At 42.0% G+C, this 24,628-nt stretch overlaps 2 protein-coding genes across 7 annotated transcripts in view; one reads left to right on the forward strand and one right to left on the reverse strand.

Annotated features, from left to right (window-relative positions):
• The window catches only part of slc20a2 (solute carrier family 20 member 2), a 41,964-nt gene extending 31,116 nt beyond the window's left edge, over positions 1 to 10,848 (forward strand). For 4 of the 6 annotated variants that reach the window (XM_029510034.1, XM_029510036.1, XM_029510038.1 and 1 more), the window contains exons 10-11: positions 1,918 to 2,002; positions 5,979 to 10,848. In XM_029510034.1, coding sequence (XP_029365894.1) covers positions 1,918 to 2,002; positions 5,979 to 6,143 — 250 coding nt within the window. In that variant the 3' untranslated portion in view covers positions 6,144 to 10,848. Of the gene's footprint in view, positions 1 to 1,917; positions 2,003 to 3,232 lie in introns of all 6 variants that reach the window. The other 2 variants (XM_029510039.1, XM_029510040.1) reach the window with 2 other exon arrangements.
• A 2,508-nt stretch (positions 10,849 to 13,356) lies between these two features.
• Positions 13,357 to 24,265, reverse strand: LOC115049389 (E3 ubiquitin-protein ligase KCMF1-like). The gene is made up of 7 exons (XM_029511549.1): positions 24,138 to 24,265; positions 22,143 to 22,310; positions 19,649 to 19,788; positions 18,487 to 18,588; positions 16,104 to 16,284; positions 15,409 to 15,727; positions 13,357 to 14,982 (listed from the first exon to the last, which is right to left on the reverse strand). Exons 1-7 carry the CDS (start codon positions 24,151 to 24,153, stop codon positions 14,655 to 14,657), a joined length of 1,254 nt encoding a protein of 417 aa, XP_029367409.1. The 5' UTR covers positions 24,154 to 24,265; the 3' UTR covers positions 13,357 to 14,654.
• Between the last annotated feature and the right edge of the window lie 363 nt (positions 24,266 to 24,628).

Raw genomic sequence — 24,628 nt, forward strand, 5'->3', positions numbered from 1 at the left:
AATAATTATGAATAAATAATTAGATGCCTGGGCCACAACACGTTAACCCTCAGGGCTCACTTCATCCTACAACCCAAGCAACAGACATCACACATCCTTAACCACTTACTGCTGCTTCTCTGTCCTTCAAATCAGTATATGTGTCTCTCTCTGACTCTCCCTCTGTCTTGCGCTCTTTGTCTTGCTTTTGCTGTCCTCTTGCCCTCCCACGCAGCAGCACAACAGTGTGTGTGTGTCTGTGTGCAAGTCTGTTAACAGACCTCAAGGATCTTTGTGTGTCTTGTGTTAGCTTAACGAAGAATGTACTGTATGAATGAGAGCACACATGCATGTATAAGGTCTAACTGCGATAGCTATTTTATTGCTTGAATGTATGTGTGTGGGTGTGTTTGTGAGTGTGTTTGCACTGTTGCCTGAGAGGAACATCACACAGGGTTACAGAAAGTTGTTTGCCATACTGGATGAAGACAAGTAGAGCAGGATGGGGGGGTGAAAGCCTGATTCCTCTTGCACTTCTCTTTCCCTCCATCCGTCCGCAAATCTCTTTTATTTTTGCGGTTATTTCTCTTCTTCCCTCCATTCTAACTTTTCCTCATTCCTTCAAATTTTCCTCCCCTCAATGCATCTTTTTATCTTGTTTTTCTCAGTCCTTCTCTTTTTCCCCCCATTAAAGTCCTCTCGTCATTCTCCTGCTCACTACGTCTAATTATTTTCTCTCTCTTCATTCCTGCTCTTTTTTTGGCCCCCCTCTCCTTGTGCGCCTTCTTTCTTTCTTAATCTCTTCCTTTCCAACACCAGCTTAGTGTTTTTTCTGCCAGGACACAAATTTGCTCTGCTTCACTCCTCTAAAGGCTTCCTTTCCTCCTCTTTGCTTTTGTCTGTTTCCATGCATTGGTCAGACAAAGAAGTTTGTTTGGGGCAAGCAGAGGAAAGTGTGTATATTAGTAGGTGTAGTTGTTTGTGTGTTTGGAGCCTACTCTGACCGGCGCCTGAACAGCACAGCATGGAAATTGGTCTCTAGACTTTTTAGAAGTATGGATTTTTGTTTTTTTCCATTTTGCCACCGCACAGATGAATTGCTACAGATCTTAAACACAAACAACCTCCTGTCCAGTTATTTGTGATGGACATCTGTTCTTCTCCTACCAGGACAAATCAAACCACACAGTGTAGGTCTTTTTGGACCTCTGGGCCTCCCACGCGTTCATAAATATTTCCAGCTATGAGAAAACTCCTGTGAAGGAAACCCCTGCCACTGCTGCTACAACTGTGACTACAGTAGCATGTCGCTGATTGTGTCACTTTGGCCGATTAAAATTTCATGTCTGTTTCTGGACCCCACTTGAGTGTTTCTCTTCTTTCTCTTCTTCATAAATTTTGTTTAGTGTACTATTAAAACAAAAGTGCATGGCTAATTGCTGTACTTTCATAGTTCCGGCTCACTCATCCACTCGCTCTGTCTGCTGGAGACTTTTTCTTGTCTTTTTTTTTTTTTTTTTTTTTTGGCATGAAGGGCTTTGGATTTTATCTCCTAGTTCTGGAAACGGGACGTTACTTCAGACCAAGTACCTCATTGTCAGCACAAGGCAACACACTCACAAAGCACCGTCTGTGTGTCAAATTCAACCATACATGTGTTATATGTCTGTGGGCATAATTCATATCTGTGTGTCTGTGTGTATGTTTGAGAGAGATAAAGTGTGATTGCCATGCTTTTTTCCTTTGTGTGTGTGTGTGTGTGTGTGTGTGTGTGTGTCTGTGTTATGCATACTTAAACTGTTGAATGTCTTACTGTGGTTAATGGCGATGCGGGAATACAGTGACACTGTGCCATCGCCAGCATGTCCCAGCCATTAGAATGAAGGATATCTCTTTGCCCTCCCCCTCTCCCCTCTTCTTCCCCTCCCTCCTCCACAGTGGATTCACTATTGAACTGGCTTCTGCACTCACAGTCGTGTTGGCTTCCAATATCGGAATCCCTGTCAGTACCACACACTGCAAGGTATGACTGAGTGGACCTCCAGCTGGTCTCTCAACTCCCCTACAGGCTTTCCCAGGGGACAGGGAGCTCACGCTGCCGCCCAGGGACACCGACGCCACTTAAGTCAGATAATCGTTTTGGATTTTGTATCTGCTGTCACCATCACTGCAGCCACTTTTTGTCAGGCAATTTGTGGCCATCGCTTTTATCCCCCCACCCCACCCTCCACTTGTGTTTGCAAGGATGCCCTGATAAATTGTATTTTAGCAGACACAGCAGAGGTCAGATTCTTGTGACAGAAAAGGATCACATCTGGTTTATTACAAAATGGGATTGTGAACTCACCATCCCATTTGCTGAGATCCAGCAAATGGGACACACTAAAGTCAGAGAAACAATAAGACGTTCCTGCAGTTAGGCCTGTTAAACAAGCTAAGATGTTATTTCCGCTGCGGATACACAACTACTTAGAGTATTAATGTTATTGTATAAACATTCCCATATATAAATACATATTCCCCTGAAAGTGAGAAGTTGAAGATAAGGGCAGAGACTCTGTAGTTAAGGTAGTAATTAAGATCCAGCATAATCTAACTAATTATTGTGATCTAGTGATCATAGTGCCGCTATTCGTGTCAATATTGAGAAATGCATTTTGCTGTAAAAGCTCTAATTTCAATGTGCCAAGTCACCTTTTTTCCAGATCCTAGCATCTAACTTGGTGAATGTGAAATGATTTTTATATATATATCATTATTTTTAGAATGATAACCAAAGCTATGAGAAATAAACCAGTATTATCCTTTAATTGTCCACATCTGATCATCAGCACCATCAACATTTTCTCTATTAAAAGTCAATGTCCGCCTGCTTCAGGTGCCCCCAGGCGGCAGTGTGCAGCCCCTCTCCCCTGCTCTTTTCAGGAACATCGGATCCAGGCCGGAAGCTGCGGCGGACCCCTCCCGCCCCAACCCTTTCCCCCCTATCCCTTTCATCTCAGCGTGATGTCTCTCATCCTCTTTTTATCATTTCCACAAACTCTCTTCCATTTTGCCCTCCTAGCACTGGCATGGTTTGGTATGTGATTCCTCCACCCTCCTGTACTTGGTTGCAAGCAGACTGTCCCCACTTCCCCCTCCCACCATCACCACTGGCCTCCTTTTCTGACCCCACCTGCCTTACTTGTTTCCACTTTTTTTACCTCTCCCTCTCCATCTTTCTCTGTCTCTCTCCACTCATCTGTCTTCACAGCGGATTTTGCATTGAAGTAATGAGTGCGCTAACAGTGCTTGTTGCATCAAATGTGGGCATCCCAATAAGCTCCACCCACTGCAAGGTACTGGAGTCATTGGTAGTGAAGCTGTGCTAGAGAGCCCTCCCAGAGCTCCACTTCATTGCTTCACATGTAGCTGTCAATCGCCAAACAATCGCAACTACTGCAGTTGATGTTTTGACCTCTCGTGCAGTTTTCCTCCAGCAGCTAAAACTCCCCGAAAGTCCATGATGGGAAACTTTGACGAAATGTATACAGACATTTGATAAAGAGCAGCGTATCACAAGTGTTTGTTGAGCTAAACCCTCAAAAAGCAGAGACTTGAAAATTTATCATCCAAAGATGTTTTTATTTTTCTTGATTGTTTGATTCAAAAACACATTTTTCCTTTAATGATCTTTTTTTCCAATAACACACAGGTTAGACTGTACAAAGATCGAAAATTGATTTTTGTCTTTGTTTCTCCTACGTTAAGAAAAGATACTTCAAAAAGAATAGTGAACTATTTCTCCAATTGCATAGGTATGTTGGGGTTGCTGTTAAAAAGTTGTTAAAAATAATCATGAGGAAATAATTTAGTGGATAACACTTTTTAGTGACAACCTTGTATTTTAATGTAGACAAAACATCAGATCTAATTGAAGGGAAACTGCACAAGACTCAAAACTGGCATTTAATTACTGATGATCAATTTGTCTCAAACATCAACATTGCCATTCATACCATAGTTTATTTCTCACCCTTCTCTCTTCCCTAATCCTTTGGATAATCAACTGCTATGCAAAAATTGCTAAATCTACTGATGGTTAGAGGTACACAATCATGGTGGTTATTTGATTGATTGTAGTGTGAGTGTGTGTGTGCGTGTGTGTGTGTGTGTGTGTGCGCGTGTTTGTGTTTGTGTCTGGGGGATCAACACATGTTGTTGGACTAAAATCAGCATTTTATTAGATTTTTATGATTCGTAAAATTTCCTTTTTAGAGAGTAGCCAGCAACATCTGTCATCTTTCCCAGATATCTGTAAATGTGTGTGCATGTGTGTGTGTGTGTGTGTGTGTGTGTGTGTGTGTGAGTGTGTGTGTGTGAGTGAGTGAATGGGCATCTATTTGGTTTTTTCTCAATTTCACAATTTATGCGAAGTGACTATTTTCTTCATGCATTCGGCTCTTTATTCTTCCACAGAGGATAAACTGAATTGATGCCTGGCCCTGGCGTGTCACATATGTGTCGCTGCAGTGTGATTGTGTACAGTGACTTGTGGTTCCAGAGGCTTTGCGGCATAAACACTTAGGTCACGCTGAGTTCAGCCTTTGCTGCTGCATATCTAAAATACTTCCGAAGGCTGTGGACAAACATCATGGCCACAAAATGTAGATATTCTTCCACACATGCTCAGCATTTCAGTGGAAAACCGGAGAAACTTTAGATTCTCAGTCTAAAATCTCCTCACTGGAATGTTTTTGTGTAGTTGAACCGCTCAGCCATCCACTGCAAACACGACTGCTCTCTGTCAATCTCAACTCCAGTATTCAGCTCTGAGTGTGACAGGTGGTGTATCATGTGTCTGTAGCTGCGTAAGAACAGGAAACAGTTTAATCCCCACCCACTTCCAGTGTCAACAGAGCCCAAACCAGTCACTGTGCAAGCCACTGCAGCACACTGAGGTGTCTGCAATGTGTATGTGTGTGCCAACTCCACATGAATTCTTATTCAGTGGTATCTTAAATAGATTCCCACCATAAAGGTAAGTGACTGTATTAGTGGAAGTCTGACAATTGCAGAAGTTTTTCCACTGAGTAAATATTACCCAAAAATTCTCAGCACTAGTTGAGTCTAATTAGAGTTGAAGCTTGGAACAGATAATATGAGATGTACGCGTTTGACCTGCCAATTTCAGACTTCGACATGCACATATTGAATTAAAATAGCTATAACTGCTATAATCAGCCTTCTTTAACTAACACAGACCGAGCTGAAGGTTGAATACAGGCTTTTCTATCCAGATGGTAATATTTTTATTATTATTGTTACATGACATTATTGTTTCTCTGCCTGTGTTTCTTTCTAGTCAGCTCAGCTATTAAGAAAAGTGGAATATAACTAAGTACTTTTGCTCAAGTACTTTTACGTACTTGGTATGGTATACAGTTGTTTTCCTCTGTCTCCCATCATGTTTAGTCACGGGAGACATAAGATATGATCATTTTCATACATGTGATGACCATAAAACCACAATAAATTATTAAAACTGCTTCATTTCAAACATACAGTTTACCCTCTAGAACATATGCACTTTACGTTTTACTTTAGAAGAGACTTAAGAGGTTAAATATAAGTAAGAGAGCATTGCATTGTGGTGGTATTACTAGTTTTACAAAGTAAAAGTAAAGAAATCACATCAAAGCCCCAAGGCCAGAAATATGTTGTGATATTTCCACCAGCCAACCCTGGCAGTTTAATTCTTCAGTTCTTGTCAGCTTTTCGATCCATTAGAGCCAGACAGACAAATAATGACTAAACATACAGACACGGCGGGGAAACAGATGCCTGACAAAACAAGCGAACGTTTTTTCTGAACGCCAAATGATCAGTCGCTCATGACAATGCTCCATCATAAGGAAAGCCTGGCCAACCTGCAGCCCTTCAGCACCTTTGGCTTTACCATTTTAAACACTTCTGCGGCTGATTGCTTTGTTTTCCTCCCCTCTGCCTGTGGCTTCTAGGTGGGCTCGGTCGTGGCCGTGGGCTGGATCCGCTCCAAGAAAGCAGTGGACTGGCGCCTCTTCAGGAACATCTTCCTGGCGTGGTTCGTCACGGTGCCTGTGGCGGGCCTGTTCAGCGCCGCCATCATGGCGTTGTTCGTTTATGGCATCCTGCCCTACGTCTGAGGGCATGTGGCTGGGAGGGAGAACAGAGGAGGAAAGAGAGAGTCAGAGAGAGAGAGAGAGAGGAAAACTTGGGTAAAAATCATAGCTCGAGTGTCGGGGTTCAGATGAAGAAGGAGGAAATGGAGAAGAGAGGAAAAGGGCAAGGGTGATGGTGGAGAGGAGGGGAAGCGGGAGCTGCAGAGGTTCACAGGTGGAATTGGTTGTACTGTGGATTTGGGGAAGGTTGGTTCACACGCTACTTGGCTCCATAGTCCAGATATCTTTTTGACTCATTTGAGTTTTTGATCTAGTTTTTATTTATTCAGGTGCATAAGAAAGCGTGTAACCAATGTGTTCATTGCACCAATCAATCTGCTGTACATATGGCAATAACACAAACATTTTCAGTAAATTTCTGAGTAACAATGGCGGCCATTTACTGTCTCATGACTGACAATGATCAAAAAAGAGTCAATTTCGACCATCTGAACTGACAAACATGCTTGCAGCAAATCTAGCTCATTCTGCCTCAAACCCAGGCAGCATAGTTGGTCAAGTGCTTATCATAATCATCATTATTATTATTATTATTATTATTATTATTATTCCAAAATGCCAGGAAAATAAACCCTGTACATATTGTTGTACTGGATTGAGTGTGATTTGTTGTATTGCCGCTTGCTTTAAAGTTAAAAAAAAAAAAAAAAAGAGGTGCGTGTGGTCAACCAACCCATCCATTGTCTCACTTTTAACATGCAAGCCAGGTACAACTGGGGCCAAATGGAAAGCTCGCCTCAGAGAATGGTGTCGGGACTGTCACTCTGCTTTTTAATTTCCACATGATACCGTAGAAACCTGATTTGCTAAAGAGTTGATTTTTGTCAAAAGCTCCTGGGTGTTGTTAGAGATGGATCTCATATTTTTTAATGATGTATTATACTGTAATTTGTACTGTAAATACTGTCCTTAAAGAGTCGGGGGAGGGCTTGGGGATCATGGTTTGTATTTAATGTAGTTGCGGAGGCCTCTTCACCTCTTCATGATGTCATGTCATACAGTGTGCTTCATCCTTGAGGCTCAAACACACACACACACACACACACACACACAGGCTGCTGTTTTTGGTGGTTGGCAGAAGTATGATGGGACAATGGTATTTACATTGAAACCAATGAATCAAACCTGTTGTAAATGGAGAAAATTGGACACATCTCACAGCAGTAAATTTAACAGTGTTGACAGACTTCCTTCTAGAGGAGACATCTCGAAGGGTTTCAGGACACAATATTCGAATGAGGTTGCTCTTTTGAGAGCAGCCCCATGCCAAAGTGAGCTGTGTTGTCGCCATTTGTCAGTATGCCAATCATTTAAAGAAGAAGAATGAGTTTTCGGAGCAGCAGAAGCCAAAACAATAAAACAAATACAAACACAAACTTGAAAAGGGCCCGCAAATAGCTCACATATCTCCATCCGTATGCCTTTATTTTCATACGTAAAGCTCAGTAAATGAAGTCATTTCTTCATATTGCAGCTCCCTGCCAATGACGGACCTCTGCGCTGTCCACGTTCGGATCATTTCAGATCTCCTGTCCTGCTTGTCGGTCATGTTACATGTCTTATCTGTTTTAATAGCCCTCAACCTCAAGGCGCATAATGCTCATGTGACCGATCTGAGGTACGTCTCTCAAGATGCCTCCAAAAATGAAAGCCTTGTCGCGTCATGTTATCAATCGTGTCAACACTAAAAAGTCAAACTGTTTTATCATAAGTCGGTCAGTTTGTAGAGGTGGAACAAAGGGGAGGGGAGGGGGGGGGATCAACCCCAGCCTCACTTGTAGCTCCTCGAAATGGAGTGGTGGTGTTTGAAGTGTAGAAGCATTTAGTCTGTTGATCCCCTTCGATCTAAGTGCTAAAGCTGATCTAGACCTGATGGGGTCTCGCTGAAGGGTAAATTGAAGCCTGCTGGTGTTTTGAGGCTGCTCATATCATAAAATATTAAGAGTTTTGTCTAAGGATCATTACGTTTGAATCAGAAGTTATCAGGGGAGTAGTTTTGATCATCACCAGCTTTTTAACAGGGTCGTCTGACCTGTAGATGAACAAAGTCTAAAGCTTTTTTTATTTGAACAAACTTGATGCCAGGTGTTGCAAGTTGGTTTTTGTTCTTGTGGTGTGTTTCCTAATTTCATTCTTTTTTCTCATGAACAAATCTATGCTTAAGTAGCCACTTGCCTTGTAACATTGTGTTTTATTTTGTGCAAAAACTAAAATAATTAAGTACTGTGGTGTTTACATCGTAACCATATTGTAGAGTATCTGAAAAAAAAAAACAACTGTTGCCTAATGATGCCAATGAAAGACAAACTATTAACCATGACTTCTTAAGTGCAAGTAAAAACAAAAAATAATAACCAGAAGTGTCTAGAGAGAGAGAGAGAGAGAGAGCAAGAGCAAGTGTGAGCGCGATGACCTGTTTTTCATTTTTGTTGTAGTAGTAGTGCTAATCATGATCTCTGTCACTTTACACTGCTACTACAGAGCGTTAACACTACATGTATGGGTGCAATTCAGTAATGAAGAGAATAACTAGAGGAATTTCATCAAGACTATATATTTTTCTACCATATCTGAGTTTTAACCTGGGTGAGCTTCCAGACACTTCGGAGGTCACACTGTGGGGCTGATGGGAAATTAGTACACGAGGACTAATTCACAGTGATGATGAGGAATGGTTGTGTTACAGGGGGTGTCCCGCCTTGCTGGTGCCATGCTCCATTCTCCCACTAAACCCAGTGTGTTCTTCTAACATGTAGATTGACGTGTCGGTTGCCAGTAGATCAGATTTTTAAATTACCATTTTTATTTTTGAATTTTAAATGAAAACACTTTGTAATTTTGTTTCCCTACCGCTTCGATCATGAGCTCCGAGAGCGGGACAGCATCTCGCTAAAACCAGGACAAACGCTCACTGAAGGCGAAATCTGCCTACTTGAGATATAGAAATTTTAGTAACAGAAAACTGGATGGTGAGGACGTGTGTTTCCTTGTTTTGGCAGGTGACCACTCTTGAAGCTCATATCCTTTTACTCTTCTGGGCTGTGTGTTACACCGGGGGCAGCAGGAAGTGGTGTGTTCAAACTGGGTTTATCTTGAACAATAAACGATGCGCCTGTAGGATGTGAAATAAGAAATAAAGTGATCATGATGTAAAAGAGGTCAGGCTTTGTTTCCCAAAACATAAAATACTGCGAGCCAGCGTAACAGCTAACTATGAAAAGAAACGGTCTGTAAATGCTTTCAATTCTGCGAGTTGGCTAACCACTAAGAACTACTGGCCAACCAGACCAAGTGAGGCTGAGCACCTGAACTTCTCATCTGTCAACAGGCAGATTTTGTCTTAAAACTCGCGTACATAGTTGTCTCGTGATTATCAATGGACGAGAGTCTGGATGAGGCAGTCAACTCAAAAATTTGCATTTACTTTTAACGCAAAGGTTAGCTTCTGCTCCACCAAGTAATGAGCTGCTAATGAACCATCTCTAAAACTGTCGATGTCTGAAACAGTGCCTGAAATTCTCTAACTCGATAATTATATTTTAGCTCAGTGGAAGGAAGTTTGTTGCTCGTGTTTAAACTCTTGAAATCCTCAGTTGATTCGTAGTTGCAGGAGGTCATCCGGCACGCTTCAGATATCTGCTGTGTGCATCGTCGGTGCTCTGCGGGCCCCCTTTGTAACTCACACTGTCATTTTTGTTTTGTTTTGTTTTTCCATGCATCCTCAGTCCTGATAGGCCAAAAGGGATGCACTGCTCAAGATGGGGAGGGAAACGTGAATATCTCCCTCTGGTGGCAGCGTTAAAGTGTCTTTCCAAACTCAGCTCCGCATTTTTGTGCAAAATAACCGAAGCTACAAGAGAGATATTAGGGCAATAGGCTTATGATGCAAATTTTTTTTTTTTTTTTTTTTTTTAGGCCTTTTCAGTCAGTCAAGTCAGCTGCAACTGTGTGTCTCTCCCATAATCTTTTTTTTTTTTTTTTTTTTTTTTATGGCCAGCTTTGGTTGGGTATGAAAACGCAGCCACTAGATGGTGTGGCCAGACACTTTCCCTCCCCAAAGAGAGGGACAGCATTTTAGACCAGTGTGTTCCAGCTGATCAGTATAAACCAATCAGTGGTGTGGGTGTGATTGCCATTGAGGGAGTTACCCTGCTTCTTCTGCATTACAACTGTTTTGTACCATAAAACATTTTTGTAGAGAAACTAAAGAAACAGAATGTGCCATTTCTTTCTCCCTGAATGTGCAATGCAAGGTGTTTCTTGTGAAGGTGCAACTACATTGCTGTCACTCTGTGGTCGTGTAGCTCCACCTGCCCCGGTGTAATAGCGCCCTCTCCTGTTGGTGTGGAACTTGCACCACCTGGATGCGGCGTGCTCAGTGTTCTGGTCTGTTTTGTAATAGAATGTGCTCCTTGGCTGGCCTGCAGGTTTTACAGCTCTGTGTCGTCTTTTTACTGTTTACTGCTATTTAACTGTCCGCTCCTTCAACAGTAAAAGAAAAATAATAATAAATGAATAAAAAATCAAAAACCTGTAGCCCGCTTCTATGAAATCTTAAAGCTCCTCTGATTTGCATATATTGTACTGTAATGTTTTATTTAACAGTTTAGTGAAAAATGTCTGCATTTAAACTAAATGATGGGAATTAAAATTACAAAGAATACCTGAACTCCACCGAGTTGTGTCTTGCTTTTGGAATTATATCAGTGTTTTGTCACATGCTTACAAAATAGTTCAAAGATATAGTGCAGCAATATGACATGACAGCTTCACCTTCTGCATCCTCTTCAAAATATCTTGGCTTTGCAGGTTTATCCGCATTAAAGACATTTTTGTGGGAAAAAGGTCATGTGCAGAAAGCTTAAAAATATGTGTATATATGTTTTTTCATTCCTGAATCACCGTTGTTATTGTTCTTTTTCTTCCTTTCCTTCTTTCTCTCTTTGAAATACTGTGCTGTATGCTTCTTCAGACTTATTTTAAGAAGAACTAAATGACTAACTCGTCCATTTTTAAAATATCTTTTTACCATCCATCCTTACAGTAGTTGAAATATTTAGATATTCTTTAGTTGTCCTTGAGAACATGCGATAACTTTACTTTGGGGTTTTGAAGCCGTTCATCTGCAGCATGCCCTGAAACATTTCATGCCGTGGTTCTGTTTCTGCTCATTTCCTCCCACTTTGCATGCATTTGGTCTCCTACAGCTACCAACCTCTTTAATGGCTGAAAGAATGTGCCAGATCTTTTCAGGCCACTGTTATTTAGGGTCTGAGCTCAGATAATAATTTAGTGACTTGGCAGGCATTGCACTTGGAGCTCTCGGCTCTGTGGCTGTTTGTGCAGGTTTTCATTTGAGAAGTCGCTACAGTAACACTGAGAAATCCTGGCACGCAGTGAGTGACACCATTTACATCTGATGGGATAAATGGTTTCCATTTTGTGTTGGTTAAACCAATAATGGGGGAGAAATGGAAACCATTACCCCCCTGAAGTGTTTCAGTAACAGAGACATTGTTCATGCTTTGTCTGTAAACTTTGTCTTTATTTGTGGCTCTTGAGTTGTATCTTAATGGACAGCAGACACTCCTTCGGCTGTGACACTTAAACCTGGCTGCAAGATTACAATGACTTATAAAGAGAAGCTTTTGTTGTTTGAGCAGATTTATAGAGTAGTTTTCTCCTCTCTCATCCTTCATTCATCATCATTATCAATCCCTTTCATTCTCAACCACCTACAACATTGCATTTAGAGGCTGAACCACCTCCTCCGGCAAGTAGTTCAATTCTATCCATCCAGTCAGATGCCGTCAGCTCAAGAAATGAAAACAAACTCCATCGACATGCACATCTGGTCTGTTTAAATAAGTTCTGTCTATTTTAAGAGAAATTAGTTGGTTTCATGATAATGCACTTAATCTTTCCATTAGTGCTTCAATTATTATTATTTTTGAGAGCTCAGTTAATTTATGTAAAGACTTCTCTATTATTCACATCACACACTGACAAATATGTATTTTTCATCCTTGAGGCTTAACTAAATCTAAATGAAATAGTTGATACCACTCCAGCGTTCAGTCCTGCCCTAATATTGTTATATATCTGCTCTGCATGCTTCTTAAAAACGCCTTTGTTCCCACATAGGGTCACCTCAGTGAGCGAGTGATATTGAGAGACACTTTAAAGTGGCCCATGCCTGCCATGACTGGCTGATGTTATTGTGCCAGAGTCCTTGGAGCCCCTTCAGAGGAAGAGCAGGTACGTTTTTCTCCTCTTTTTTCCCCACAAACGGTTCACAAAGGTGAAGAACAGATTCATAAGCTAAAGGCAACGTTATCACTCCGGGCATATTGTCCTCCAATACCTGAGATGTTTTGGCCCTACATGGTCTGTCTATGGCAGCGTGAACTCACTGTTTGGATGGCAGAGACAATATTTTTTATATCATTCATTATTTTTCATGCCCAAATCTCCCACAAACTCACATATGACCCCATTCTGTTTTTCCTTTCAATCACAGCAGTGATGAAGTTGAGGTTGGTATTATTAGTTCGGTAAATTAAGCCGTGTGAACCTGTCATTTGGCTCTCTGGGCAACTGGGATAGCATTGCTGTTTTCTGATTGAAGCCAAACTAAACTATCCCTTCATTAACAGAAAAATAAAAGATTGAAGATAAAGCTATAATGAAAATAATCACTAGTTGTAGCGTTACATAAAAAATAATCAGAATAATTTTTTGACAGCTACAACAGTTAAATCCAGCTTTTTTATTCATAAATGAGGTACTGTACAACATTTAACAGTCACTGGAGCCATTTTCTTTTAACATTTAAATTAGTGTTCTTGATTATACTTTAATACTTTTACTGAGTATGATATGAAGGCCTTTAGCTTCTGAGTGCTATACAGAGCGGTATCAGTGCGTTACTGATAGACAAACTGAACAATGATTCCGCTACTCCACCGGACATTGTACATTGATGAACTAATCTTAATTGAACAGGTTCATCCCCCGCTTGCACCGCTGCTCTGAGTGCGGAGCCGCATCAGGACATGACGAGACTCTCTAATTGAACTTGACCTGCCAGATGAGAGTTTATTTGCTCTATTTGCTGTACATGCTCGCCAGAAAGTCAGCCACCGAGAAAAGTAAAAACACAAACTAGGGAGCAGGATTGGGTTAGTTCGTTTCCATCCAAAACATTTTTATTGTCCTCCAAACTGAAAGGTTTACCCTGTGATTTGGCTTGTTTGCAGAGCCAAAAACATACATTGCATTTCTTCAGGTAGCAGTGGCAGCATACAAAGATCTTTTTTGACAGAGAGAAATTAATGGAAAGAGCAATACAGGATTCTCTCCTTCAAGTCACATGATGAGTAATCTTTGCATTCGAGAGTAATGGAGAGAAGATTAATTTCGATCACGGGTAGCTTGAGAAAGTAGCATCTGGTCTTCTATAGAAGAGAGAGAGAGGAGAAAAACAGACAACTGTATGAAGACCAGGGTTGTTGTTTCTTCCATGTTAGAAAAGGCCTGAAAATGGTCACACAGAAGAGAATTTTCCATCTCTGTTCGTCTCCAGGTTGTGTATCGCGTTTATGTAGAGCATCTGTAGTGTACACAAATGGACACTGGATATGCAATTGAAAACCAAAGTGCCCACAATCGATATAAAGCAAGGTCACATGACCCAAAACAGGTAATGTCACATAAGGGGGAGGGGTTGAGACTGAACATGAAATGTAACCAAACGAAGTCCTCAGTCTGTTCGTGTGTGCATGTGTGTGTACGTGTGTGCACGTGTGTGCGTGGTGCAGAGGTGCCAGTGATGCGGCGCTCAGCACCGTTCATTTACAGTTTTACTCAGGTGTCTGAAAAAACAAAACAAAGAAAAGAGCAAGACCTCTCCCCGTCTGGTGACTGTGCAGTTAAAAATGGGCACATGGTGATTTGAGCTCATGCTTAAGTTGTGGTAAACCATCCAAGCACTTCTTTAATTAATAACTATAAATACACAGCAGCGGTTTTACTGGAGAGGTTTCTGTCGGCCTCCTCTCCTCGGGTGAGTGTGTGACGTGTTTGTCTCTTAAACGGCTAACTACGCTTTGCTCATCTGCTAGAGGAAACACGGGTTATGTGTAGCTGATTATCAACTTTCATATAGATTTTTTTCTATAATATATTTATATAGTTATTTTTCTTTCTCTCACGCACCCACCACGCTTGCTTGCTTTCACATTCTCTCGTCTCACTACTTTTATTCAATGTACACAACTTAATAAACATGGGGTTGAGTGGGGAGCGACAGAGCCGAAATGACAATCACTGAGAAAAAACTAAAACAAAGCCCAAATAAAAACAAACAAACAAACAAAAAACTGCAGTCTCTTTTTTGTCATCCATTGGCAGTTGGACTGACTCATCAGTCAGCCAGTTACAATGGTGGTCTGAGGGGAGGGAGTGGCCATGTCATCAAAGGGGGGGTGCAGGGGGCTCTTTCTTCGTTGGTGCTGTTTTAGGCGTCGTTTTCGTTGGCTTGGGAGCCGGGGTCGTCTCCTTGAGGTTGAGGTTCTCCAGTGCCACGTCCAAGGTCATGACTTCAACACAGCCCATGGCCTCGAAGTCAGCGAAATTCCGCAACGAGCCGTGACAGTCGTCCTCGTCCTCGGAGGAGGAGGCGGAGGCGTCTTCGTCCGGCAGCAGCGTGGACAGCAGCAGCTCCGTCACAAACAGGCTCCTGTCGGCCCACTGGGCTTCACACGCCTGCCGCTCGGCCTCAGACAGCCGCGGTTCGCTCAGCCTGCAGGAAAGAGATTGAACAATGATGAAATGAAGGAAAACACCCTTCCAGGTACATTTCAAAGCATAAAAATAAAATTGTTGGCATTATCTCTGTATGCACCACTGTAATGATGTTTTAATGAGCGTGCCAATGCTCATTTGTTCATATGTTGAGATGTAATGCAGTTTTTGCTTTATTCGACTGAATCAGCTGGCGGTGATGCATCAAGAAATGAAGCTTCAATGATGATAAAGTAAGGGCTAGAAAACTGGTGAACTGCTAACGAGCAAACAGATACAAACAGGTTTTGAAATACCAAAAGTCACAACATCTATCAGACAATATTTTTGTTTAGAAACACCGATTGTTGTCAATCGCTCCAGAGGTCACCCTTAAAATGGACTGAAGCTAAAGACAGTTGATGTAGGAGTGTGACAGTCCCACCTGCTGAGTAGAAACTGGGAGCTGTGTGCAGTATGCTGTGTGTTAGACTCAGGTGGACCCGGGTTAGGACTGGGGTTGGTGTTGTGGTTGGCGCTGGGGTTGGGGTTTGCGGCTGCTGAATTTGTATTGAGGATTGCATTGGCTCGGCCTCCGCCCCGGGTGGCGTTTCGGGCCGTCTCCAGCTGCTGACGTGCCGCCTGAGCCTGCTGGCGCTCCAGCTGGAGTTGCATTTGAAGCTGTTGGAGCTGAGAGGCTGAGGGACCCGAGCTGAGCTGGCCGCCCGCTGAACGCCGCACCCCCGACAACTGGGAGAGAAGCTCTGGAGGAACAGGATGGAGAAGAGTCAAGGTGTGAGGCTGTCAGCAGGCTCTGATGCTGGCCGTCCTTTTAACATCTATAAATATGGGAATGGGCTACTGTCAGTCTGATGGTCTGTTAATGAAGCTGACTGAACCCTCGTTACAGCACAGCTGGAGCTGACTGAGCGAATGCCCTGCGCTGAACCGCATTGAAGTTGGGAACAAGATAAACAAGAAATTGCCACAGCAACAATTTATATTTATAGACAACATTATAAACATGGCTATTTAACAATCACATCTGATTCATTGCTGAACTTTAGTTTTTTTTACAAATGAGGATAGTCGTCAGCCACTTTCTGGACTGGGTGAGCATGTTTTGGGGGTGTGACTGACCTGCTATGGGGTCCATGGCCTCTCTGCTGTAGGTGGAGCTCTGGGAGGAGCTCTGACTGGTGGAGAGCCCCCCTGTGCTGCTGCTGGTGAAGTGCATGTTAGACCTGCGGGCTCGGGGCCCCCCTAACCCACGGCCAGGGTGAAACATCCTCCTCACATGCCGCACCCCACTGGACTCATCGTGACACTTAGAGTCAAGGAATATATTAAGAACTCTGCTTTGGCTCATTTTGAAAATTGACAGTCATAAGTGAAAATATATTCATTTTATTACATATTAATTTAATTTACATTTTTGATGAACTATCCTGAGACCACAATGAATCCCCTAAATTGGCTTGTTTTGTGTGTCCAACAGTTCTGATCAGAGATACACTATATAACTGAGGATGCTGTAAAACATTTTCATGTTTGAGAAGCTGAAATCAATAAATACTGATCAGTTGTACAGAAACATTTCAATTCCTACCACTCACTTCCCTCAGACCTCCTGAGCCAGCTGCCAACATATTTTCATTATGCTCTCAGGTCAAAATAAAATCAAACAACACCCACAAAAAAACCTTGGGGTGGATATTGTGGAACTTGGATTGCACCCTTTTTTAACTACATGTTTGCATCTTTTGTTTTCCCCACAGCACATATTCAAATCCTCTGTAAACACACTGCTGGTTTCTGCCCTCTCAGTCTGCTCACACTGCGTTTCAGCTGGTTCCAGATCATCATTCATTTCAGTCCTTCACACAGTTATTAGATTAATAAAACAGATGAATGGCTAATTGAATTCAAATTTTAATACTTAATTGTTCCACAGCTGTGTTCGAACTCAGGGGCTGCATCCTGCAGCAAAGGGTCCACAGGTTGGGCTTTCTGGTGCTCAACCTCTCCCCAGATTTACTGAGCGGCAGTAATGACAGCAAACACCACCAACACAGTCTGTCAGCCATTCAGTCTCGATTCTAAGTATCATGTTTTAATTCAAGCAGTAACTCTGGTAGGTACAGAGGTACAACTGTTAAAATCACAGGCCTCCAAAAGTCAAGTTTTGGGAGAAAGGGTTAAATGTTGACAAGGTTTCAGATGACAGGAGCTTCACTTTCCGACACAACAGGAGCGGTGGGCACAGCTGTTAACCCAGAGTCGTCCTGTAATCTCAGCCTTTGCTGCCGCCAACAGCTACAAGGAGCGGATGTGGGCCCTGAACTGGGACAGCAACAACAGCCTCGCACCTCCTCCGTTTTTTTTGTTTTGATTTTTGAGGGGGGGGGTTGCCAAAATAATATTAATAACAATGATGCTCTTTACTTTTTTATACAAACATGATAAAGTGCTTTGAGTGTCCAAATAAACAAACAAACAAACAAATAAATAAATAAATAAACTGCACATCATACAAGGCTGCAGTATCTTCACTCTTACTGGCATACTATGACTTTTTGTGCCTCCAACTGTTACTGCCTTCTGCGTCACCTCACTGCAGTGTGTGTGCTACACCAGTTGGCGTGTAATTAAAAACAATGCAAACCGTTGTGCTTGTTCTCCTCAGATAATGAGTCTGATACCGAAGCACCCATCCACCAGCAGAGCTCTCTCTCTCTCTGGATACCTCATTGGATGAAACTCATTGGAAAAATTTTGATGCAAGATAAGATGAAGCCAGGGACTGTGAGCACGATGCGACTGAACAAATATAACCAAAAGTGGAAAAAGATTTATATGGAAAACAAATTGTGTAGTTTGCAAAGCAATTCACACTACACCCTTCTCACTTAACTGGATGGCAAATCTCTACAAACCACGTAAAGAACAACACCAGTTGCGGTCAAAACATCCTCTAGGCCTGTCCCACAGCTTGGGACTAACCCAAAAGGAAGCAAGAAACTGATCTTTGATCTGCTCTCTAGAAACACTCCATCAGAGTTTACCAATCCCTCTGTTGTCTTCTTTTTGAAGAGATATTCTCAAAAGAGGCAAATCAAGAAAGTTTGAAAAAAAGCACGAGGATGAGTGCACTGGGCCTCCATTTTGCCTCTTCACATCATACCAGAAGCAAACAGCAGGTAACAATGGCATGAGACAGCAGCAGAACAGCTATGAAATCATTTCCCTCTTATTTTCAGCCACAACAGTCAGTTTGGAAAGTGCCACAGTCGGTCCAGCACTATTATGTCAAATGACAATTTTAGTGGCCAGATGCCCCCTTGGTGTGCTAATCTTTAAAACGACAAAGCAATCCAGGTGACACAAATGACGTCCTTCATAGAAACTTACCAGTAGCTGCTGCTCTTTACAGAGGTCACTGAAACACAAAATTCTGGCTTTTCTGTTTTCAGGTGACGGTCATGCATGTGGAGGTGAGACAACTACTTAAAAAAAAGGATATTAAGTCTCTGGGCGCTCTGTGTTCAAGTGTGAGATGAGCAGCAAAGTCATCTGTCACATGATTCGGGTCGCCACCTGGCAGTGCTGCACATATGGGGCAGATCTACAGTGGACAGGAAGAGAGAACGTACACCCCATTGTCACACTTCACTGCACGCTTAACATTGGCCTCCTGAACGCGCACACAGACTGGTAAATATCCACTGCACAAATGTTGTGAGACTGAAAGTCAAAATTAGCTCTGTTTGTGTTATAATTAATAGACTTAGTCAAAATGGGTAGGAAAAGTATCTGATAGTAAATGATTATCATATTTATAATAGTATCTAACAGTATCAATACTGTGATTATGAGCCACATTATGATTTTCACAAGGTATTAGCTGCTTGTCTGCTGAACCAGGAGACAAGTCATTAACTAAACATTCACTTCTGGACATGTTCGTTTTGACTTTTAAAGAATAAACTTACAGCAAACAACTTTTATATCACATTAGCCAATCTGAGCTATGACTGACAATTTCACTGAGAGCAGCTAATTCTCCAATATTAAAACCGTGATTGATGACCAACACACTCTCAAAATAACACAACTAGATCAATTAACAGAAAGTGTGTGTGTGTGTGTGTGTGTGTGTATATATATATATATATATATCTGCTGTCATTTTAATGGTTAGTGCCACACTTTAGCCAATTTTAACCTGCAAGTTAGCAATGCATAGAGCTAAATTCAATTGAAATCAGACTAGAACGTAGGAGAAAAGAACATTATAAATAAGTGTTGTGCGCTGAAAAAAGGTTTGCTAGCACATCAAGTGTAGCAGACATAAAATATAATTCCTCAAAGTATTTCTCATCAGTTCAAACGAGTGTTATCTTGCCATGAGCAGAAAAACAGTGATTATCTATAAATAGAGCTGCACAGTCTACCTGACATCACTCGCAGTCGGACTTTTGTTGCAGTATAAAGCTGACATTGAAACGAGGTAGAACGTGACACCATTCTTTCAAAACCTACAGGCTCCTCTTTTTTCAGACACTAATTATATTCATGCTAATGAGAAAGAATTCTGAGGGATGTGAATGTTTTTCCAAGATCTGTGCAAACATCAAGTGGAGCTTTCATAGGTGGTTGTGCATTAAGTTTCAGCATCAACTTACCACTTCTGTGGAGGTCTCTGTATGCTCTGCAGCAACATGCTCCTGCAGGGAAATCTCTGTGTAGCCCATCCTGCCACAGTAGGGACATGTGAAGGCCTGAGGCTGGTCCACTGAGAATGCTTCTCCACCGTAGTACAGGTCTGGAGGAAAACAGACAGGCATTCAGTCTCAATTAGATGGTATGGTTTATTTGAAAGTCCATTTCAGGTGCTGAGATGGCAGCATTTCGTCTACAGAGAACCAAAGTTTAACCAAAGCGGCCAAAGAATCACACATGACCAAACAAGAAGCAAAACAAAAATATATCAATTAGATATGATGCATTATATAACATTTCAGAGCAAACCACTTGGAAGAAAGCTGCCTGTAGCCAGAATATTTGTGCATGTGCTCTACTATCACTATTATTGCACTAATATTACAATGCAATGCAACATCTGGCTCTCATATGCTGGGGACAAGGTTGATAACAGCAGTGGCACTGAGACGAAAAGAGTAATAAATGTTGCCTACATAAAAAAAAAAAAAAGCAAAATGGACTGATTGAGTGATAGTTTATTTAAGTGTACACCTCTAATGCCCAATCCATATGGGCTAGCAAAACACTTTACAGTTGCCTTCTTGGCTACATAAAATATGCACTTTGTGTGTGTGTGTGTGTGTGTGTGTGTGTGTGTGTGTGTGTGTGTGTGTGTGTGTGTGTGTGTGTGTGTGTGTGTGTGTGTATATATATATATATAAACAATTTGTTTTTTTACAAGACAAAATCTCAATACAAAAAAAAACCCAGCATTAGGCAACCAAAACAATTGAATTCCTCAATCTGATATTTCCATATTTCCTCAGTATACAGACAGCAGTTAAAAATTAAATGAAATTCACCCATAAAAGCAAAGATCAGTAAAAAAAAAAAAACAAAACAAAAACAAGCAAACAAAAAACACAAGCATTATATTTTGGGAATATATATGTAATATTTTCCTGCAAAAATTGTGAGTGTTAATGCACAGTAGTGTAGCCCTAATTTAAATGTGATTTCTAAGGTTTGACTTCATACAAACTACCCAAGATATGAACAGATCAGGCGATCAGACGAGGGTCAGACGATAACTCTCAGTTGTTTCATCAATATAAACAAGCCTCATCATGTTGTTCTTATTAAAATGAAAGAAGTGAACAAAAAATAAAGTTTCATAGAAGAGGACGGTCAGTAGACCTGTAACTCACAGTATTTAAAAACAGAAGGGCAGCACATGGTTCTTTTGACAGGTTTGTATTTGTTTTTTGTTTTTTTCCAACCATTAAATTGAGGTATGTTTGTGTTTGTTTATGTATAAATACTGGGATCCACCAACCAACAGTTGGTTGAGTTAGTGGAACAAGCAAACTGAAAATAAAAAACCAGAAGAAGAAAAAAAGATGATTTGCGAGCTTGCACCTTCTGCTGTGTTTTTGGCAGCTGTGTGTTGTAAATTTTTGCAACAGACTGTAAAACAGATCCAAGGTGTGAAAGGGTGAATACCAACAAATTTCACTGTGCCAACACATCAAAAAAAAAAAAAAAAAGCAATCATCCAAGAGCAAGAAGAAATTACCCACTTAAAATCACAACTACTCTACATCTGACATAATACCACACCTACTGCCAAGCTGATCAAATATTAATAGTATTGGATTTACAGTAGCTGTGGCCTTAGTAAGATTTTAATGTTCCGTCATTGCTGCCACAACACTGTCACATTTATCTAGGGGGAAAAAAAAAAAAAAAAAAAAACCCCGGAGCCTAATAACACTCTCCAAAGCACTCCTCAGACTGTCTGGGTCAAATCAATCCCAGCTATGCCACTTGGGAGCAGCCCTCCTGTCAGAAAGCAAAAGCCAGTGCCGGCAGAAGATAACATAAACCGCAACAATTTTTCTTGTGCAGGCTTATGAAAGAAACCAAAGCGAGAGTTCTAAGGATTGAAAGGAGTAGGAACTTATCTTAATTATGTCATGAGAAAAATGACCATTAAAGGTAGTACATGCTTAAATTTAGAATGTAATTTAGAAGAAATACATCTATTTCTATCTAAAGCTATCTAAAGCTATTTGTTCCTTGCTTTTGTCATTCTGCAAAAACAGTCTTGCAACTGGTCCAGTGCCCCTTGCAACACTTGCACATGCACACACTTTTCCTCTTCATCTGAAGATTGTCCAAATGAATCTGTCCAATGATACTGTGTGTTTGGGTTGTGGCTAATCACAGAGCTGTACCGTAGAGATGCAGCAAATGTTCATACACTGTGCTCAGTAGTTTACTTGCCAGGTGGTCAGCCAGTTAGAAATCTGTCCACCAAAATAAAATGTGACTGAATATTATTAATCACAACAAATGTCACTATAGTAAATGACAAACAGAGCCTGTATCAAATCCAAAACCTCCATATTTTTCCCCACTTCGGAATAAATACCTATGTGTTTTAACCTGCTAAGAATTTTAAATTGTACTTACCAAAGTCAACTCGGGTTAATATACACTGCATGGGATGCTCTGTGGTGTGTCTGGTTGTAGTTGCGCCACTCTCGTAGCACGATGCACATAGATCGTAGTCGTAGCAGATTAAACATTTGTATCGTCGGCCTCGGAAGTTGCCTTTTAAACATGCATCACAGCTCACGCCTAAGGCATGATAAGAGAGAGGAGAAAAGAAAGGTTAGATGCTGAATATTGACGTCAGCTTTATTTAGTTTGATCACCAAAGCGTATTTAACAAACTATGCACATTTAATCTCAAAACACTGCATTTCATCATTTCAGATTTTGAAGAATATTTCACCCAAAACATGAATATCATATAAACAAATTGCTTGTAACCTTTTAATACATCTTGTGTTTTTATGAAGGATTTCATCAGAAATCACAAATTGGTTTTTCCTTAACCAGCTCAGAGATGTACCTGAAATTCAGTAAAAGAAATGCATTGAAGCCAAGATTGAGCTGTCAAAACATTTTTTCCTATCTGAGCTGATCGCTCCATATCTTTGTGTTGTGATCCTCAAAGATATGATATACATGTGCTGCACATAACTAAGAATGTACATGTAAGTCATAATTCAAACTAATGAAAAAGGCACAACTGACACAAAATATACACACACAGAAATGTTAAATTCATTGGTTGCTGTGACAGATGGTGTTTTAATGACATAGTTGCATATTTGCTTTTGTTGCTGAAATGTTGATTGGATGCCTGGGTCGTATTTTTTCTATTTGTATATTACAATAAGGAGGCAATTTTGAAAATATTTTACACGACTATGCCTTCACAATGAGCAGTGTCATCAACTTTAAAAATCCAAAGGCATGACTGGTTGATACTGTGGTCAACAACCACCCCCCCCCCCCGCTCCAAATCCATCATCTAATTCTAAGACACCGTATCTTCCTCGTTATGTCCTGCCGGACTCGGACAGTCGTGCAGCCCGGGTGTGCTGCATGACACCGGGCTGTTAAAGCTCACCGCCCACCGGCAGCTGGCGACTAGCTGCAGCACAAAACGTCAATGACAATCACAGCGATCAGCCCTCTGTGTTATACCTCCTCCCGTGAACAACTTCATCGACTGCGGAAAGAAAGAGCTGACAACAAGACGGGCATGGAAAATAAAGGCCGCCCCGGCCCGACTAACCTTCGCTGTTTGCTAACCAATTAACAAATAAACCAGCTGCCGTTAGCTCGGCTGCTAGCTGACAGGCTAGTCGGCTGTGGTGGACTCTTGGTAACTTCGCTTTCAGCCGGTTGGTGAGCTGAAACATCTGCTGTCAGAGTTAATTTGGGTCTAATTGTGACTAAGAGTGAACTTCCAGCCCAACAAGGTTGGCCACAAGGACGAGGTGAGTGTTGGTCCGCTAGATGTTAGCCTGCGAAACAGGAATCTACGGGCCAACTTTAACCAGGACGGAAGCTAACCCAGGCTAATGTTAACATTCATGATGTGACACTCCGATCTTCTCATCGCCCCCCCCCCCCCCCGGATCTTCTCTTCCCGGTAGGGTCCTTATCCTCGGCACCCCCGGCACCCCCAACGCCCCCTCCTGCCCCCCCACCCACCGGTGCTCGGCTCGTTGACGTTCACCTACAAAATCCATCACCAGTTAGCCTGCAGGCTAACTAGCGCACCTAGCTAACGTAAACTAGCCTCTTCCGCTCATATGTCAGCGTTTGTTTGGGTGAACCAGTGCTCGGTGTTGTGCGTTTTTTCGGACACACACACGTCGACTGCAATGCCCGTTATGTCTGATATACATTTTGTTGTGGCCTCATTGCGTCGCGACGAAATCAACGTAGGCTGCATACCGTGCTGCTAACACTAGCCCAGGGCTAGCATGAATGAGCTGCAAAACAAGAAATCCTCGGCTAGCTGATGTTAGCTCGGGGTGATCTGACAGCGTTTTTAAACCACAAACCCTGACTTCCCCAGGTCTCCGTGATCGGGTGTCTTCTTACCTTCATGACGGGACATCCTACGGACACTGACGCAGCCCCCCTGCTCGGGCTCCGGGGCTTGAAATACAGGATAATATCGCTGAAGAGAAGAGAAGCCGGGGCTGGCTGGCTGTCCCTGGCCTCTTCCCTCATGAAGGATCCGGTTTGGCTTGCTGCCCCCCTCCGCCTCCTGCTGTGTCACTGTCCGCTGAGCCGCTCCGGTGGACACACGGTGGCGCTGCTGTCTCACTTTTGGCCTGGGAGGGAGGGAGGAAGGGAGGAAGGGGGGGGTCATTGACTGCTAGTTGGCTCAGTGAACCTCCCACCCAAAGGACTTGGGCAGGTGATGAAAGGTTTGATGCGTCAGCCCTGTCACCTGCTCCATGACTGTAAATACACCCTAATTTGCCAGGTTATACTCGCCTAAAAGTAATGAAGTCTTATGCAACAGACCTGGAACAAATCTGCCAGCGTGAAGGTTAGAATATAATCCTCCCCGATGAATGGTTGTA

Source organism: Echeneis naucrates, chromosome 9, assembly GCF_900963305.1.
Source record: "Echeneis naucrates chromosome 9, fEcheNa1.1, whole genome shotgun sequence".
Lineage (NCBI taxonomy): Eukaryota > Metazoa > Chordata > Actinopteri > Carangiformes > Echeneidae > Echeneis > Echeneis naucrates.